Source organism: Plectropomus leopardus, chromosome 11, assembly GCF_026936395.1.
Source record: "Plectropomus leopardus strain MGB_pleo_1.0 chromosome 11, ASM2693639v1, whole genome shotgun sequence".
NCBI lineage: Eukaryota > Metazoa > Chordata > Actinopteri > Perciformes > Serranidae > Plectropomus > Plectropomus leopardus.
This window is the reverse complement of record NC_142186.1, coordinates 19,463,241-19,484,151: the sequence shown is the minus strand read 5'-3', so window position 1 is coordinate 19,484,151 and position 20,911 is coordinate 19,463,241. Positions and strand designations below refer to the sequence as shown.

The 20,911-nt window shown below is 40.3% G+C and overlaps 1 protein-coding gene across 1 annotated transcript; it reads right to left on the bottom strand.

Moving 5' to 3' along the window:
- Positions 1-121: 121 nt before the first annotated feature.
- glipr2l (GLI pathogenesis-related 2, like) lies at positions 122-8,272 on the bottom strand. The gene is made up of 5 exons (XM_042489601.2): positions 7,834-8,272; positions 7,136-7,244; positions 4,198-4,301; positions 3,668-3,745; positions 122-1,836 (listed from the first exon to the last, which is right to left on the bottom strand). Exons 1-5 carry the CDS (start codon positions 7,844-7,846, stop codon positions 1,670-1,672), a joined length of 471 nt encoding a protein of 156 aa, XP_042345535.1. The 5' UTR covers positions 7,847-8,272; the 3' UTR covers positions 122-1,669.
- Between the last annotated feature and the right edge of the window lie 12,639 nt (positions 8,273-20,911).

The window sequence follows — 20,911 nt, the reverse complement described above, 5'->3', positions numbered from 1 at the left end:
CATAAATCTATGTTGCTTCAAATGTTTTGACATGACAGGTGGATATGTGATCCAGATAAACAAAACCAACATTCAACACAGAATTGGAGCCTGCTACCACTCAAACAAACTGACAACAATATATTTTGAAAAAAATGTTTTTTTATGCTGATGTTAAGAGCCAACAGGAATATATATTTATTCAAGCATGCCTAACTGAAAAACACACAGAAGGCTTATTATTTATCCATATTCCAAGCTCTTTATGTGAAAAAGGTTATTTATCTGGTCATGATATATTCTTATTAGGTATTTAAATGTCTGGTGTATAGGCTTCAGTGGCATCTAGTGGTGAAGTTGCAGACTATAAGCTGATTGCTGCTCAGCATTTAGAGAACAACACCAGCAGCACCAAGGTGAAAAAGCAATTGGCCCTATCGAGAGACAGTGTGTGATTTGTCTATTCCGGGCTACCGTGGAAACAAAATCACAGACTCTGTGAAAGAGGATCCACTCTGTATGTAGATGTAAATGGCTCAATTCAAGGTAACAAAAGAACAACTATTCTTATTTTCACCTGGTTATAAACTAATAAAAACATAGTTTTATATTTATATATCCCCATAAATCCTACACTCTGGACCTTTAATGTGAAAGACATACTATATCATCACATGCTGTTCATGTGTGGCAAACACCAAGGGCTGGGTGAAATATAGGCAAGGCAAAAATGGGTCCTGGTAATGTTTTTTTAAAGGAAACAATGCATGCTGCATTTTAAAATTGCATATATTTTTTGTGTTTGGCAGAAGTAGTCTGCAGATATTTAAAAAAAAAAACTTGGTGGCCAGAAAATTTTTGCAAGTCTCATAAATATTTAGACCTTTAATACCAACCCTGGAGTGAAAAGCTTATTAATGTAAACCTCACAAATGTTCCTATAGTAATTATACTCAGAATTACAACACTATGTCAGACTCAGATATGACAGATGTGTCATTATGAAATTAAAAACTTAAACTCAAACTTCCATTCTGCTCTGTTTCTCACTCTCTTATAATGTCACTCAATACGGATGACAAGCGTGCCCAGACAGATGCTAAACAGTCCACCTAAAATGTACAAGACAGATTCAATAACACATAAACGGGATGTCAGAGTTCTGCTTTGACATTTGTTGGCAAGAACAGGAACTTATAAAAGACATGTTGAGTCAGCACCTTAAAATGACTTTTTCATAACTTCACATGCAAAAGCATAAAGCCTGTCCCTGTAACTGACTTAGTTCCCATTCTTACTCAAATGTAGATCTGAGGCAATGATGTATTTCAGTGTGTGAATATATAAAAAGTATTGGCATTAATGACTGAAATACTGTCACAAACAATATAAACAACCATCAAAAATATAGATTAAACAATCTAAATGATCACTGGAAGTGTTTTTGTTAACAGTGTAAAACAGTGGTGCTTCATACAGGGGTCTCCTTTCAAATGACAAACATAGGACTCTAAGTGCATTTCATCTTTTAAAATCCATACAAGATAGCAGTATGAGTTTTTGCAAGGCAAGAAGTGGCGCTCTCCTGAGTATCATTCGAAGAAGTGCAGGTGGATAACTTCAGACTCTCCTGGAAAAAATTTAAAAAATGCCTTTGGGCTTGAGTCAAGTGTTGGGAATCTAGACATCATTAGGTGGAGACTTTAGCCGGTAGGACGTTGTTCTCAAAGTGTCCCTGGTTAGTGATGTTCCCAGCAGGGAAGTATCTGGCAACCACGAAGGAAGAGCCGTCTGATGCGATGGCCTTGCCGACACCCAGCTTATTAGTGCTCTTCCACACCATTGCTGTGAAATGGCCTAGGTGGTGAGTGTGAGAAATAAAAAAGAGAAAGAATTAATGGCACAAAAAGCAGAGTAAAACCAGAGTGTTAGGACATGGCTGAGTGCAGTTCCTCTAAATATTTACAGATGAAGGAATCTTAATTCCTCTAACTCATTGGCCCCAAACCTCCCTGCACACTTTCTTTCTTTCTTTCTTTCTTTCTCTATCAGGCAACTTTATATGAATCAGTGTGAATCACTGTGATGAGCTCCAAGGAATGATTTGTTTTATGTGTGATTAAGTTTAACAGACTCATGCATACTTGGGGTCTGAGGCTATAGAAAACCATCTGGAGGAATTAGGCCAGACTGAAAATGACATGCAGGCCGAGGAGTGATACAGAGGACTGTGATTTCCCCTCAGTTTCCCCATGGCTGGTCACTGACTCAGACAGTCACACACTGACTGAGGTGTGACATCAGCAGGGGAATGACAACAACCTTGCCCATGCCTGGGTAAACATGACACCGAGACAGAGAAACTGACAATGAGTGAACAGAAAATGACAAAGAGAGACAGAGCAAGAAATAAATACATTGAAATGAATGCACTGATAAAAAAAAGTGAGGAGAAATGAGATGAGATAAGACATGAAAACACATGAGAAGGAAAGTGTTTGATATAATATGGCAGGGCAAAAAGGAAAATTCTACTTTTGATATGAAATACTGATGTTTAAATCAATGTTTGTACAATCAGGTTAGACTGAAAATGTCACTTTTGAAATTTTTCAAGTCAGGGTTTCTGGCAATGATTATTCTCAGTATTAACTGATTTTTCTCCCTTGATTAATTGATTTGTATCTGCAAAATTAAGCATCAGAAAATTGCTACAAATCACAATTCTTAAAGCCAGACTTGTTTCATTCCAAACCTCAAAGATATGCACAAAAGTTGGGTAATTTTTGTAATGATAAATTATTAATCAGCCATCAGTGCTGACAAAGCTAACTGTGTTTACATTGTCTAAAATGTTCCCACTACATGGTGTTTGCCAGCACTGTACTAGACTGTACTAGAAAAAAAGGTGGATGTGTCATTATGATGTAAAACTCCCATTATGGTCCATTTCTACCCTCTTATAATGACACTCAACAGATGACACAGATGAAACAGGCGTGCCCAGACAGATGCAAAATTCCTTTCTGACAATCATCACCTTTAAAGTACAATCGGATTAGAGTACAAAACACATACGCAGCACTGCAGCGTTCTCATTTGACAAGCAATTTCTCTGCGTGCAAAATGTGTTAAGCCTGTTCCTTTGACTGACTTAGTTCACATTCTCACTCAGACATAGATGTGAGGCTACAATGCACTTTGGTGTGTGAAAGTACACAATTGGCATTAATGAATAAAGTACCGTCACATGCAATGGAGGGTTAATGCTAATATCAGCACTAATCACTGTATAAGGCCAGTGCCACAGCGATAAACTAGCCAGAGGAATACACACACACAGGCTCACAGGCACACAAATGTATGAGCAGCCAGACCATCTACCGAAACAAAGAACAGAGGAGCTCGGATTACAACACACAGAGGCAGTGTGACTTCATTTTCTGCTCAGGATGCATTTATTCCATTATATCTTTACACAGCTAATAGGTGCTTGCTTCTTCTAATGTTCTGAGCATCGTATAGCTCCTTTAACATCAGAAAAGTTCTAATGATTACTTATAATTATCCTGAAATTGAATTTAACCCAGCCAGATGTTATTATAGTGTAGGTTAGAAGAGGTTTGCCACTGACTAAGATAAGAAAGAAAGTGAGAGAGATGGACAGACATTTTCATGTAATTCTCACCAGTGCCAGAGGAGAATCCAGGACGGTTGAAGTTGTACTGTTTCACTTCATCATACCAGCGGTCTGCAACATCCTTTCCTGTGTGTGCATGGGACAAATTGTAACCTCAACTTCAAGGACAATTAAATCAGCCGTATGTCGTACATATTGATTAAAATAACAGAGATTTAAGAAGACTGCACCCTGGAGCTGCAAATCTCTTTTTGGCACATGTTTACAATGCTGCACTTTTTGACACCCAGTGCTGCACTGTGGGAGATGTTTTATGAATCACACCGTCCTGCGCTGACATATTTCTGCAGTGAGTCATGGTGTCTGAGGTCTCAAACACAGTACAAAGTGGAGGGGAAATAGATCCCAGCTGTTCACGTTCAGGGGAGGACAGTCTACTTCAAGCCCCATAGACTAAACTATTGTATGCATGGAGGGATGTGTATCTCTGGAGGACCACAAAAAGGGACTATATACACAATAATCAGTTATATTCTTAGTAATCATATATATATATATGTATATACACATTTATGTACCTGATTGGTCATAGGAGGCCCATGCCAGGTTCTCTCCACAGCTCCCTCTACTGGACTCCTGGCTGTGTTTAAGGATCCGTGTGCTGGCCAAACTTTCAGCATAACTGCAAAAAGAGACAAAGTTGTGGATAGCACTGCTGAAATTGTCTTCTTTATGTCCTGCAAATAAATCCACTCCTGCACTTGAGAGATTGCAATTATGAGTGCCTTGTGCTTTAAAGTCAAGTCAAGTCAGTTTTATTTATATAGCCCATTATCACAAAACATGGTTTGCCTCAGAGGGCTTTACAGTGTACGACATCCCTCTGCCCTTAGACCCTCACATCACCCAAGAAAAAACTCCCCAAAAAGAACCCCACAAAAGCACATAATTTCTTCAGATTTAGGCTTCCCAAATCTCTCAGTTGTTAAAAAATTGCTGCACTGTAGTGGCCTCCACCCACTAAGACAAACAGTGAATAAATTTGTTTAACTAAGTGTAAATATGCACAGCAGTCACAGAAACCATTGGAATATGATAGCCTGTTGGTTTTATCAACATGGTGTTTGCTCCAATTGTTGTACGGAGACAAGGTTCAACAAATTGGCCTGGTATTAACTTGTTCATGTCTTTATTTGAAAGACTATTGGCAGTCATGTGCCTGCCATGTTACCCTGGAAAAAAATGCAGATGTCAAATGCTTGAGGTGTCCCCCATCACAAGAATTAATGATGCTTTTTGTTGGATGAAAGTCAAAATTTAGCTCTGCAGTTAGACATCCAGGAAGCTTTGTTACTTATTTGGTTGTATTATGTTCTAAATCTGCAAATTATTCCCGAAAACATGCAGCTGTTAATGAGCAAATGATGCCTTAACAGTCCTCTTGATCAAGAGTGAAGCATTTGCATAATTCTGATAAACAGTGATGGGTAAAAGTAGACCAATGAATCTGTTGCTGGACTGCAGTATGTGAGGCCAGCCCATAAATGCGAAACTCTGTCAGTGGGTGAGTGAGTGAGTGAGTGACTGACTGACTGACTGAGTGATGAAGTTGCAGCACTGGTCAGTGTGACTGATGATGTGACATTGCCGTTTTCCCATTGGCTGTTGTTATTTCAAAATAAATAGGCGCTGACCCGGTGGACATGCTGACAAATGCTGACAGTCCTGCATTGCTGTATTGCTCATTCTCTGTAACATGGTGGCATGGTAGAAATTGCAAGCTAAACAGCTAACTTGCCTCTGCAGTCCTTATATTAGTTCTGGAGAGAGGAGAGAAAGGATCACCTCAGTTTGCTGGAGGAGCTATATTTGCATGACATGAGCCCTACATTTATTTAATAGTGATAAATAAATACGTGCTACAATGTCAAAATGCGTGCCGCTGACGTTATAAAGAGAAGAAGAAAATAAGACACTGATTGAAACTGAAGTGAATATTACATGTTGGACCGGGAGGCGCTGCAATGACAGAATTCTCTGTTTGGTAATCAGCAGCGAAAGGACGGTTCACAATCTGTTGTAATCAGCAGAGCTTGGCTGTGATAGCAGCCAAAGGCAACACAGCCTCAGTTGGTCACACAGGGACGCTCATCCCTGGATTCCAACCAGAGTTGCAGAGGGGGGAAAAGAGAAAATGTAACCACTGTACACAGTCCAGCCATGTACTAGGTTTTAACCTAGTCTTGTTGAATGACTCCTTTAAGTGTCTGGACAGCTTGTCAATTGTCCAAGTGCTCATAAATCCCCAACTCTGCTCTTGCAAGTAACGTATGGCACTGATCACACTGTCTACAGTGAGTGAACCAGAAGTGATTGAATCCGACTTGAGTCCCACCTCCACCAGCCAACGTCAATATTCATATACTCCTCAGATGGTTGTTCATCTGACTTTGGTGTGTTCATGAGCTTTAAGTTGTAATATTGATGCTGCAGAGAAGATGTGTTGTATTTTATTGCTCAGAGCATTTAAACAACATTTTGATAAGGATGAGCAACGGAAACCAATCAGGTGAGCCATAAAATATGATCAGGAAGTCATTTTTCAGATTATTCCCACACCACATGAATGCAACAAAAGGCTACGGACTGCTACTTGCCACTCAATGACCAACAAATCATTGATCAGTCACATTTCTGTAACATCATATCGATTTTGCACAGCCCTCCTACATACAAGCTGGATGGTATGGCTGCAATGTCACAAAGACATTGATGCCATATTAGCAAAAAGTATTAAAATGGTTCAAAAGGTTTGATACGTTTACATGTATCAACTTGAAGGAACCGATACTGTGAAAAGATTTGGTCTGCCCATAACCACTGGTAAGCATTTTTAAATGCCAGTTAATATAGAGGAATAGGTGAAAGCACCATTCATCAAGCTCCAAATTACTGTGAAATTCAAACCCAAATATTTACCATCATGGATATTAACAGCATACATATTATTTGAATGGCACCCACACAACCAGACGTGTAGATGTTCATCATTTAAGTTATGACATACTATAGCTTTTGGTCTCTTCTTTTAAATAAACGTTATAAACATATCAGAGGAATTAACTTTTCCCCCAACACTATATTGTGCACATTTACATATAAGGGGTAATAAAATTTAAGGTTATCAGCAAATTAATGATGCTGCTGCTATTGTACCACCAAAAATACTCGAGGAAATGAATTGGAAGTCTGTTATCCCAGACAGTTAGTTGCCTCTGTCCTCCCTGATAGCACTGATCAAGTTTGCATTCACTCAAAACAATAAATTATCAACACAACTTGTAATCACAATGAAAACAAACCAAGGCCGTCAATATCTTATTATATTTTGTGGTTATTTCATGTGACAGGCTAGGCTGGAACTGTCAGGGTTATCCAGAGCAGGCTGACAATGACTGGTATGCATAGTCCTCGCTAATTAGGTTTCTAATTTAATCTGTGTGTGCATTAACCCACCGGGTAGCCTCTCTGCTCAACTTGCTGCTCAGCTTCAGTGGAGGAGCCTGGTGCTTCCTCCTGTACTCATTATGGCATTGCAGCACCTCCTCAGAAAACTGCTTCGAGGCTGATAGACAGGGATGAGAGAGACAGGAAGGGTTAATGGGCAGCCAGAGAGAGAAATCTGACAGAGGAGATGTGATGATGCAATATGAACATTCATACATGGCTGCAGAATACAGACTGAAATGTGAGTTCACCACCTGAAGACTGACTGACCTCAGATAGCGAGTGCAACTTGATGACAGATGATGGAGTAGAAAACGTCATCCACATCACCCCTACTCTGCCCGGTGCCTATCACTCACAGGTCTTTTCATAAATCCCACAATCTCTCGAGTGCTCACACAATAGGCACATTGAAGTAGCCACACACAAACAATACAACTACCAATGCTGCCCTAACAGCCAGCATCGACTCAGCGTACTGCAGGATGAATCTTAACAAAGGATCAGTACAAGCCATTTTGACACTATTAAATTAGTTATTTCTTGTGCAATTTTGTATTTCCTCTATCACACTTTGATAGCAAAGCCCAAACACTTACAGTAAACAAGCAAGCCTGCACACACACAGTTTCTTGGGGGCAAAGTTCTAACTCAGGCCAAATTGGGGGAATCAGAGTTAATATCCTCAGGGTCCAGTTTCCACTTACCTGACTTTCCCATGGTGCTGACACAGGAAGCCTTCAGTGAGATCAGTAACAGGCTTAGCACTCAACGAAAGCAGCCTCTCTCCAGTCTTGTTTTCTGTTCCTGTTCTCTTTCTCTGCTGCTCCCTCTCTCTCTCTTTCTTTAGTGCTGTCTATCTACCACTGAGGCTTTCAAACAGCTGCCTTTATTTTTTTGGGCCTTTCCTTCAATTCCTGTCTCACTCCACCACGAATTTACAGCAGTCGTGCAGAGTTCGTCTTTAAAGATCATTACGTAACATGCTTCTTCCTCAAGTTTTCTTTCACTTCTTTCAACTAAACCTGCCTGTCTCTCTTGAAGCCACACACCCGACTAATCTGCATGCCCTACGTCTATCTTTATGTGTCAGAGAAGCACACACCCACACTGTGTCTTTACATTCCCACAACTGAAAGGGGAGCCCATGCAGACGTTAGTGACATCATCTCTGTGAGACACATGCCCATATATGGCTCTGGCATTCTTGTATTCTGGAACTTAGTTGCCATGGACAAGAGAATGTTACTCTTAGCAACTGTTACCCAGACAGTGGCTTTCCTCACAATCCACGCTGTCATGATGCAGCATTGTGCTGGGCCACTGAAGACAATAGAAAACTTTGAGACAGCCCACACAGTGCACAGTGTTCATGATGCTCTCTGTTATTTCTGAACTGACATTTCACACTTTTTCAAAACACACTTTCACAAATGCTGATAGCTTCAAGGTTCTTTAAAACTTTACAGGAAACTCTCCACATCCATCCCTCTGTTTCTTCAGTAACGCCTGGATCTATAAGTTACCCCTAGCAAAGTTATTGTAAATGAGTGATTCCTCCACTTGGGATGAATAAGCAATGATTGAATAATTCGCGTACTGCAGTTGACACACGGGGAGAGGCAGAATCACCATTCATCATGCTGCAGAACAGGTTTCTACTATTTGTTTTGTCTGTATGAGGTATGCTTCCCTCTGTGCTTTAATGGTATTTCTGAACTGGGATATCTATCATCTAAAAAAAAAAAGACACCTGATTTAACAAAGGGAGGGATGGTGTGAAACAAAAGCTCAAAATGGATTACTTCATATTTTACTGTACATCTCATAACTCAGCTCCTGAAATTGTCCCTCCACTTTTTGTTCAGAGTACAGATTGTATAAAGACTGATTCCTTTGGAAAAATGTCCCTTTCTTACACCTTCTAAATCAATAGGACTTTATTGTGTCAGCACCAAAGTGCTGTGAGGAAACTACTTAATGTGTAGCACAATGTTGATTGCTAATCTCTCAGTTGTGAATGTGACTTTATCAACACTTTGTTAGGGTTGAATAAATTTAAGGTCAGTAAACACACACACTAGATACTACAGCTAGGCAATGATTTGTAGCACAGCCCGGTCTCACTCTCAGGCTGTCAAAATATGCCGCTTCTTAGGCAGTGCCACCAACGCCACTGTAATGGGCTTTATACTAACTCCAATGAAAACCCATCCGCGTCATTACTGGACACTCAAACACTGTTTAAAGCGCATGAAAGTCCACTGACATACATTCAGCTGTGGTTGTGACACTGAACGTCTTGTGTTTTTTAGTGACACGCCACTGCCTTTCCAGCTGCTTTTGTGCTACTCAAAAGTCAGCATTTTTTTAGAGACACGTTACTATCTTTCCGGATGCATTTTTGCAACCAAAGCTGGGAGTTTGTTGGTAATATGCCGTTGCCATTCCGGCTGCATTTTTGCTTCTAAAAAGACGGGTGTTTTTCAATGACACACCGCTGCCTTTCCAGCTGAATTTGTGCCACTCAAAGACGTGTTTTGTAGCAACAAAAGCTGGAGATTTGTAGCGACATCTGCTGGCTTTTCTGTACCATAACCAAGTTTTGTGACCATAACCTGACCCTTGACCTCTTGTTACTGCTGGCATCTTCTTTGTCAAGCTACAACGCAAGAGGTTGCCCCCGGCATCATTTAAGCAATATCCAGGGCTTCAGCTGAAGTGGAAGAATATGACTAGAAGAGACATGATCACATTGCATAGCTATGCTAGAATGGCTACCACTATGGTCCAGACTGAAATATCTCATGACATTTTGTAGAGATATCAATAATCAGTTCAAAATCTCACTTTGTCCAGTACTTTGGTCTACAATAACATAGACTACCAATATTACATTTCCATCATCTTCCTTTATTCTTTGCATGCTAACACCCTAGATGCAAGGCATTACACCATTTACCATGGCTGTAAACTCTCAGTCTTGTTGTGTCTTTTCCCCTTATACCACATTTGTAATTTTGCTTTCTTGGCAACAGATGCAGCTATTCATGCTGTGAACACAGGAAATCATAATTTCAAAGACAGCCTCATAAATGAGTCATTATAAGCTGGATGCCAGTATGCAGTATATGTGTCAGCTTTATAAGAGGTCCAACAATCATTGCTTTTATATGTGATTTCTTAAGTCATCATAAGGCAACTTAAACCCCCCACAAAGACAGCATATAATCACTGTCTGATGCTGATGCATCACTGCACCACAACACCACAGTGTTGCAAGAAGGAAGGAAGTGTCTAAAAAAAGCAGCATGTCAGTCATCGGCCCACATATACATTCATTCCTGGGTGTTAAATATTCATTTATACTTTATTAGTAGCTTAAAAGAAGCTTTCCCTTTCCTTTTTTTTTTTGGCTGAACGTCAGAAGTAATATTAAGATGAGTAAAAGTCTATTCTGAGATTAAGCAAGACTAATTAATGCATCATCATTTAAAGCACCTTTTTTTTAACATAACATTAAGTACATTGGGAATGTGTGTGCCACTCTGGATTAAAAAGACTTCATATGTGGGTAACACTGTGTAGAGGTACAGTACATACATCATCTAAGGGGCAAATGGGAGTGAGACAAATATTTCCCATGGGGTCAACCACTGGTTTTAATCCACTCCACTTCAATAAAAGAAACAAACATTATGAGCTTCATTTTTTGAAAATTTGTTTTGCATTGTGAGGTGTTTGTTTGCCTGACCTCCTGCCTGTGATCCTTTTAAGTGTAATTATTGAGAATGCCACAAGATGGGACTGTTAGCAAAGACACTGAACAAGGATGTGGTTTGACTATTAGTCACACTAAGTGCAACTAATGACATCTTAGTTTCATAATATGAGAGGACATGATGGGATTCATGTGAAAAGTCAAGCCACTTGATTTCTCATTAGCTGGATAGTGCTATCTTAACAAATTGATTTCCTCCTTGGTTCCTCCTACCATCTGCATAGTGATGGGACTGGACAGCTGGAAGAAGACATTTACATAGTGGTCTTGAGACACTGAGACTTTACAGTCATACATCTTAATTCATACTAATTGAAATAATTGCAGAGTGTGTGTATTTGTGTGTATCTGCAGTGTGAAGATGTGTATTTGAGTGCGCGTGTGTGCACATGCAGTCGGAGGGATGGTGATGTGATTTATAGAGAGAGCCCCTTTTAGAGGGACAGTACAGACATCGATCCATGCAGATATTACATCATTTATCTCTGCACATTGGCTATATCTGCTGTACTTATTGCTTGGCTCCCCTCCCTGTCAGCTGCGACATTCTTCCTTCGCTTCTCCTCTCCTCCCCATCACTTTTCTTCTGTCTCTCGTCCCCTCCCAGCCTTCCATCCAATCTGTAATTTTCATTTTTTCTTTACCTGAAGCCCCTAATGAAAATCTTCCAGCAGATCCCTTATAAAAAGAAAGGAACACAAAATTCTTTCTGGGCCAGAAATAATTTTCCACTCCTGTCATGACTGAAGTGGATGTGGATTTATGGCAACAGAAATGTGAAATAACTCTAACTGGGGCTGTAAGTGCACTTCGTTGCATATAATTCCTCTTTAGCGGTCCCAGGAGGAAGGTGAGGACTTTTTAATAACTCCTTCCATTCACCTCTATCCTCATTAAGAGGTCTAGTTGAGTGAAAATGGGGGAGGGGGGTGTTGAGAGGATTGATCTCAACTGAGAGAAAGAAAAGTGAGGGGGCTGTACTTTTTCGAAGGAGTTGTTGGAAGCTCTCTCTCCAGAGCTCTGCTCCAGAATTTGACACATCAAGAAGTCTTTTATGGTGTCATTAGTGTAACTGTTCCACCGAGGACAAATGATTCTGCGGGTTAAGAGGAGTTAATCACCTGCCAATCAAACCTCATCAAGCCGCCTCTACGGATGAGGCTCTGTACAAATCTCATCATATTTACGGAGCCTTCAATTAAGCAGAAACAGACAAGCAGGGCATGCAGAGAGGAGCGAGTGACAGGGCGAGCAGAGGGCAAGCTGGGAGGGTTGAAAAGGAAGAAAGACAGAGATAGAGGAAGACAGAGACAGTAAGCAGAGCCGGACGACTCCTGTCTGACACTAAGCAGCAGAAACGTAATGTCTTAAAAGGCCATCGCAGTCAATAAAGTTCCTAATGTGCTTAAAGCAATTACTGTGTCCGGAGAGGAGCAGAGTGCATACAGGATATTAACCTCAGTAACCCGCTCTATCTGGTCCATAATTAAATTATCCTCACATCCTCATTCGAATACAGACACACATACACATAGTTAAACACACACACACTCATGCAAGCATAAACTCATGCATGTTCACATAACATATTAGTTGAACTGTATCCTGACAAAATAAATGATAAAATATCGATAATGATGTGGGATCTCAGCACTAGTGAACTGCAGTATTGTTTAAGCTTGAGATTGATTGACGTGTTATGTTTTGGTGGCTGTTTTCATGTCAGTCATACTGCAGGTTTCCATGAATCCATTTGAGGACAAATGAGCGATTCTCTGACGGAGTCAGTGGTCTCTCCTCTCTGTTAGATCTCTTAGTTGCACTTAATTTGAAGGGTCCTATAGTTTCCTATATTTCTTAGAAAAGAACTGACGCGTAAGAATTAGGTCAAAGAAGTAATGTCTTTTAGTCCGACAAATTCTGGGGAGACAGTATTCAATTGGTCCCCAGACAGGCAAGCAAATCAACATTGATGCGTATAAATTTCCAGTAGTAGATAAACAAAGAAAGTATGTCTATTTAGGTTCAAAAAGGGCATTCCTCTCAAGAAAATTTGTCTTGAACTTAGCAGCTTAACACAACTCCACTTGATCTATGTTTCTGTGATGGCAACAGCCATGGCTGCAGGTATTATGTTCATGGATTGTCCACGTATCCTTTGGTCCATCTTATTCTATGCAATATCACAGGAATGCTTGAGGGTGTTTCTTTAAATCTGGCACAAACATCCACTTGGACTCACTAATGAACTGATTCGATTTTAGTGGTCAAAGGTGACTGTGACCTCATAAATCAAGATTTTGGTCATGAATTAAAACATTACTTACAATTAAATTTCAAAGAAATGTCTCATGGAATAAAATGGTAAAGTGATGACATTTTATATCCAAAAGGACAAAGCTCAACTTCATTGTGACATCATAATGTTTTCAGGTCATTGCTGAACACCATAGCCTAGGAACAGAAGTGGAGACATTTAGTCAGATACTGAATTGGGCATATCTGTGTCTCCTGAAACTGTGCTAAATGTATATTTTCTGCACTGTTGAACTGGAGACATGTGTGAAGTAATCACATGTTAGAGTTATTTGTAGCTTCTTTTCAGCAACATCCATCTTTGAAGCACTGTCAACTGTTGTGGCTACATGGCACTTTGTGTCCTCTCCTGGTCTTTTGGGAGTCCACCACAGGGTCATTGCTTTTGCTGATGTTGAGCTTCAGGTGACTGTAGTTGCACCATGTGACAAAGCTCACTCCTGTGTCATCTGTAAAAATGGTCTCTGAGTGAAAACAACATGTTTCTCACTGGAAATCTTTCACTGGAATTATACATGACAATATAGTGATATACATTTACATTTTGCAAAAAACAAACATTCATTTTTTTAAAGAAATTCCTTCAAAGTTTTCACAACATATATTACATGAGTCTGAACAGACATGCAATAAAACTGTAACCTGAGTGGTTGGCGGCGGCATACAATCGCGAGGTGGTAACTCTTTATTTTATTTCCCTGTGATCTGTACAAAATCCCCAAAATAGTAAGAACATTAAAACATTTCAGAATTTCCTTGCACTCTTTCATCATTTTAATTTTCCTCTTCTCTCTCATTTGTTTACATAGGTCCTTCAGTTCTTACTTACATTTGGATCTGCTGCTTGTTTCCTCAAATCTTCTTCCCTTCTTACTCTGCGTAGTGTATATTCAAATTTAAATAGCTATGTCCAAGTAGTGTAACTAATAAGGTCTTTGAGCTGATTTAATGCTGTTTAATAGTTGTCATACAAAATGTTATTTGCAGAGCCAGAGAGAAATTTTGACACTATGGATGCTAATTATTGCTTCTGAAAATAACTAACCACCCTTAAGCGTTATGCATGGGCCCCTGGTGGAGCTTTTCTCAGCATCTGGGATGGCTTCTGTTGTTGGACTGGGCAGCAAGCTAAATTAGTATTTCTGGATGGTGCCTTTTTTGGTCTATTTTTGCTGTGTTTGTATTGTTCAAGGTTCATTGTGGATTTAAGAGGATATATTGGCACTAATGGAATACAATATATGTTTTTCTTTAGTCTATAATCACCTGAAAATAAAAATTGTTGTATCATCATGTCTACATAGGGAGTGAGTCCTTGCCTATGGAGATCGCCACGTTGCAGCGCCATGTTTCTACTTTTACGGTGGCCACTGTAGTTGGCAGCCCATCGACGTACAGAGCGTCAGAAATTGACTTTTTTAAACATAAAATGGCTTTACTCAGTGTTTTTACTGTTGTTTTTTTTTGTATTGGAGATGAGGGGACCTCTGCAACCAATTCAGCTCTGGCTATAAAACTCCTAACACATTAACACTGAAGGTATTCTTAGTGGAAGAAAGTTAAGCTGGTCACAATCTGCAATCCTCACCGCTAGATGCCACTGAGTCCCCCTAAATCCCTCTAAATTTTTCATACTGTTCCTTTAAGTAATATTTTCTGACCTATCCTTGGGACTTCTAAGCTGCTGCTTTGGGTCAACATATAATGAAGCTATCTGTTAAATAAGAACTGCATGATTGAGCTCATGAATATGTGTGGGTGTGTATGCCTTTGTGCGCTTTGTTTACCATGCTGGGGAGGACTCCATTGCTCTGACGTGACAATACAAGAGAATAGGCTGTCTGGGAAAAATGTGTTAGCCCATCAGCAGGCTTTAGACCATCCTCACACACACACACACACACACACACACACACACACCACACGCACATTTTCATGCACAGACACACACACAAGAATGAAATACAGCCATCAACTACTGACTCATACAGAGATGGAGATAAGAAAGGTATTTTCTGCCACTGGTCTGTTGCATCCACCAGCATGCATGCATATTCAAGAATGCATATACCATTGTGTACAGTAAGTCTTGTCACATGAGCAACAATTTGTCACTGTGCGGTGTTTAAGCTGTCGAGATGAACAGCGTGAATATTATGAACTGGGTTAGTGCACTGAATTTAATCATATCAGCTGCTGCATACCCAGCAGGAACCACAGCTTAAACCATGTTACAGCTAGTAAGCACTTTTGGAAAATTCATACATATGTCCTTGAGGTATTTGAATATAACATGTTAATGAATTTTTAATGATGAAAATAGTAACCTCTGAAATTTCGCTACTCATTTAAGGAAATATCTTACTCTGGTGACTGGAAGGAAATGATGATCTTACTCAGTAAATGTGAAACCATATCTATGCTTTACTCTGTTTGAGTGACAGCCTCCTCATGGCTCTGAAGCGGATTAAATAGGCGGAGAAAGTTGCTGAATTAACAGCTTGCTGATGTCATTTACACAATAATTGCAGTCATCTCTGGGAGGATGTGATCTTTGGCACTATCATGCCACCTCTCAACAGATATAAAGACGTGTCTATCACTGTGGGCTCTCACTGATGATTGGAGTTAGTGACACCTGGCTATTGCAGCTTCATTTCTCTCTACCCTATAGGCCATTTTCTACAGAGATGTATTGTACATTTGACTCCAATGAACTGTCTTAGACTCATTCAGCCTTAGGAGGCTTTACAAGTGGATAAATGTGAACGTTATAAGGTATAAATAAAGGGAACAGGAGAGTCATGCAGCTCACAATATGCCCTTCAGTATAAGCGTATAAGTGTGTATTTATAAGGACAATTAAATCTTGAGTGCCGTACTTTAACACAGAAATGATCCATTACTGAATCTGGTACATTCAAAACCTTGTCGTATGAGTTTACACAATACTGGTTGAGCCCATTGCTGCTAGGGAAAGCTCTCTGTATCTCACAGGAGTCTTGGTGTCTGGTATCTGTGGTGATTTTCTTGCACTGCCTGGTATGGTAGAAAATCCTTAGTCTCTGTAGAGAACGCTCCAGATCAAAATTTAAAAAAAAAACAAAAAAACAAAAAAAAACAACAACTAAAGTAAGAAAAAAGAGCGCATCCGGGGGTGGGGAAGATGCATCAACTTTAACTGCGATCACATTCTAACTCCTACCTTATCAAACACTGATGCTTGGACAGTGGCCCTACACATCAAACTATGACACCCTAGGTACCCCTAAGCATCAGTTCTGGACACTTAGGGGTGGGGTATCAATTTACGCTTGTTGCATGCAGTTTCCTTTCAGAATAAACTTAAAATGTGGGTAAAAGGGCGGCAGTAGTTCGTCCATACAGACTTGGCTAAGGAATCAGAGGGTCGCTGGATCAAGTCTGGATAAAGTATGGAGCACAAACTGATAGCTAGAGAGGTGCCAGTTCACCTTATGTTCACATCTTAGGTGCCTTGAGCAAGGCACCACACCCCCAACTGCCTGGGGCTCCTGTTCATGGGCAGCACCCTCTCTCTGAGGGGGCTCATCTCTCCATTTAATGCATGTCTAGGTCCTGTTTCTGCATGTGTGTGTATTTCAGGACTGTGCATGTATGAAAACAGAGTGAAAAATTGAATTTTCCCTTGGGCATTAATAAAGTTTATCAAATCAAATTAAATCATATTTAAAAAACAAAACTTAGTTTTTTAACTTGCTAGGCTTAGGCAACAAAAGTGCATAGTTAGGTTTAGAAAACATATCACGGTTTGGCTTAAAATAAGTACAATTGTTACTAATGGGAAACATTAGTAACAATTGTTACTAAAGGGAAACACACAGTGGTGTCTTAGATGAAAGTCAAATGTTTGTTTGACCTATAGGCTCTTTATACTACAGCAGACACTAAGTGCATCTCATACAGACTCTATGGGTGCCTCTATGCCTTGGTATCTGATTAAGAGGGTCACTGCCCAAGCGTCAGTATTTGACAAGTTGGGAATGAGACTTGCAGGCATAAATGAAAGCACACACTGATGGTGTTTGTATAGTAACTCACTGTCAGAGGGGGGAGACAAAAGTCCTGCACTACACCTTTAAGTTAAAGAGCGAATGTACATGTCTACAAAAATACTGAGCAAGCACAAAAGAGCAGAAATTAAATTGTTTTTATTTGTTTGCCTTTAGAAGTACGTGCTTGTATTTCAGTGAGGGATAAAGCCATCGGACAGCTCAGTACGGCATGTCTGTCCAGCTAATATTCATTTTATTTGCTCTCGCTGTGTGTTCACTCTCTTTTTTTGGTCATGGATCATAGAAGGCCAGGGAGAGCAAACAAAAATTTTTTAATATGAAGCGAAAATGCATGACCGTAGCCTTGGGGAGGAGAAGGACAGCACGGTAGCGAACATTTGTGTGTGTGTGGGTGTGTGTGTGGGTGGGTGTGTACATGTGTGAGAGACATAAAGAAAGAGACCATTTCTCTCAGAGCCAAAATGAGGTTGGGGAATTGGATAGAACACTTTCGTTCCCCCCAATGAAAGTGCCTCTCTCATATTCGCGGGAGAACATATGGGGTGTGAAGCAAAGCCATTGGATGACGACAGGGGGAGAGGAATGCTTGCGAGCCTGAAGAGATGACAAGGGGGAAAAAAGCCCTGAAACTGAGTTAAGGGGGAATCATTCGAGAAGATTACTTGGGAAACCTCTGGTCTGGCGCCACTGTAAACTTTAATGAAGAAACTTCCCAGAGTCTCTCCTATGGGGGACTGAGAGCCTGCATTACAACCATCTAAACAAAATTCTGTCAAACGCTGATGGGCAACACAGCATGTTCTAACACCATCAAGCACAATACGCAGTGTCCACCTCACCTCACTCCATCACTGTGAATCCGCTGATACACTTAGGCTTGCACATGGGCAGAGACACCCACACGGCATGCACGCGCCTTTTACGCATACACACACACACAGTAACAGACACACACACACAGGCAAGACAAGGTGGTAGACAGTCGGTGTGGAGATAGATGGGGGAGGTAAATAGGGGTGTCATGGCAGTGTGATGGAATGAGGCAGGGGAGAATTCATCCTGTGTTTCCTCTAGCCTCTGTCCCCCTGCTGACAGCATCCTGAAATAGGGCCCACTGTGTCTGTATATATATACCTCTGTGTGTGTGTGTGTGTGTGTGTGTGTGTGTGTGTGTGTGTGAGAGAGAGAGAGAGAGAGAGAGAGAGAGAGAGATTTTTTGTATGTGCTTCCTCCTTTTCTCTGTGTGAGTTTTTTAACTTCTGTGCGTCCGTGTATTGTGTATCTCAGCTCTGGGACCGGGATGAAAGCGGCGAATGTGGAGAGAGATAGAGATAACACCAGGGAATGTGCGAAAGTGTGTGTGTGTGTGTGTGTGTGTGTGTGTGTGTGTGTGTGTGTGTGTGTGTGTGTGTGTGTGTGTGTGTGTGTGAGAGAGAGAGAGCCCTCTGGGGAAAATGAAACATCCTTCCTGTATCATTTTTTTATGTTCAGGTCTGGTTTGAACTCGATTCCCACTGGGCCAGTGGTCAGTAAAGTGTTATTAGATCCCGCTGAGCATCTGTCTGTGTTCTGCACAGGTTGGCAATACCTGGGGGTAATCATTTAAAGACTGTTCCCACTAAAGGTACGAAAGACATAGCTGTAAATGTGTTAGGTATTTAGCATGTGTTTTCCCATTTCTGGCACCAATGGGACACGTGTGGGTCATTCAAATGGTGCCTTTGTGAAGAGACAAAGGAAAAGAAAAAAAAAAAAAAGAATCATCCTTTGGGTGTAGGAGAATGTTGTCACGGTGGCGATGCCACATAAATGCAAATCTACCTTCTGCTACTTCTTAACAATTACTATAAAAAATTGATTTAATTCTGCTCAGCTTTACCAATACTCATTTAAAAACATTATTTCAAAATCAGGCAGTATTCAAAAATTCACTTTTTTCCTTCTCCCTCCCACCTTTTTGGACCAAGAATAACTATTGTGTTAAATTATTTCTGTTTGGCAGACATGACTACACCCTCTTGGGACATACATACCCAAAAAATGCCATCAATATGGCAGAAAAGGGTTTAAAGGAGCAGCTAAAAAATGCAAAAAGTACAAAACCCTGCAGAAGAAAATTGTCTTGAGGCAATGCTTTGGGAATGAATAACAGATCATTTTGTTCCGCATATCTTAATACATATAAATATAGATTTTTGGGTGGTTTGTCAACAGTTACACATTAATATGGCAGGTATGTGTCTCAGCAGTTCAGAGCATTGTTGTCAAAATATTGATGATGGATATTGATTCTGAATATTTGAAACAATTTCAATATTTATTTTCCAAAGTACTGATACATTGATACCAGCTGAGCTTTCTTGCTCTCTTTAACTGTTAATGCATTATTACTAATGTGTTTAAGTGTTTGCCCTCTTTCACAATGGCATAAAAAATTATAACAATTTTAGATAAATTTAAAGGTATTGTATCGAAGTTATGTATTCCAGTATTGTGGCAAAACTAGTACAGAGCAGTGCTTTTTAGCAAGGTCTGCAAATGTGACCTTTGGTTTAGTGCTTGGCCTCCCCAGCCCAACTCAACCTGCTGGTTTTTAAAATGCATGTTTGTCATTTTGCTGCTGTGTACTTTGTGAAATAAATTGTGCCTTTCATCTTGTTGTTGGGGCTTTGTGTGCTTGTCTGCTCCTGTCACTTAGAAAACAAAACATTTTAAAGCTAGCCATGAGTGAAATAGTGTTGAGCAAGGCAATACTGTTATCCTTACTTCCATGTTACCTTCCTCTTTCTACTTTCAACTCTGTGTTACTTACTTTCTTTTCCTTGCTTTCTGGCTACGTCTGTCTGCTTTTGTCTCCTACACTCTCTCCCTCTTTCTCTCCCAGGGGATAACGACCCTCCCAGTCTTCAGCTCACTGAAGCCTGTGTGGAGTAATTAGAATTAAAGTATTAGAGTTAAAAAGGAGGATTTGAGTCTGATTATGATGAAGGAAAAACTATAATCCAAATACTCCCTTGTGGGTTTTCTAAAATTTCAGTGCAGTACACTCTCTCAAATACACAATACGCTAAACAGACAGACTAAACAGTATTTGCTGTTAACTGTTTGAAGCTGTGAACGTGTGTGTTTGCTTTAAGCAAGTAATGGTGTTCACAGGTGTGTGTGTGTATTGGGCACGGGTGCATGTAAGTGAATGGGCCTCATCTATCTGCCTTCATCTTTGCAGTGAAGCTGACTTTTCCTCTCGATTAAAAATGAATGTCCCCCCTTCTGCTCTCTGTCACGTTTCTTCACTTCTGTCGCTTTTTCTGCTCCGGCTCCCTCTTTTTTTTTTTTTTTTTACTGTTATCCGCTCTATATCCTCTCTATTTTCTTCAAACCATCTCTATATATCACCCCCCTCTCCCCACACACATGCACACATAGTCTGACACTTTTCTTTCCTCCTCACTCCTCCTGGCTCTCTCCTCCCATCTCATTCTCTTCGACCCCCTCTCTTTCTGAACATATTTCATCAAAGGCCTCCTCACAGGTAACACTCACCCTGATCTCATTAACTGCTGCTAAGCGCAGAAGACTTGAAAGAACACACTGTCTCAAACTTGCACAGACACACACAGAAGCAAACACACA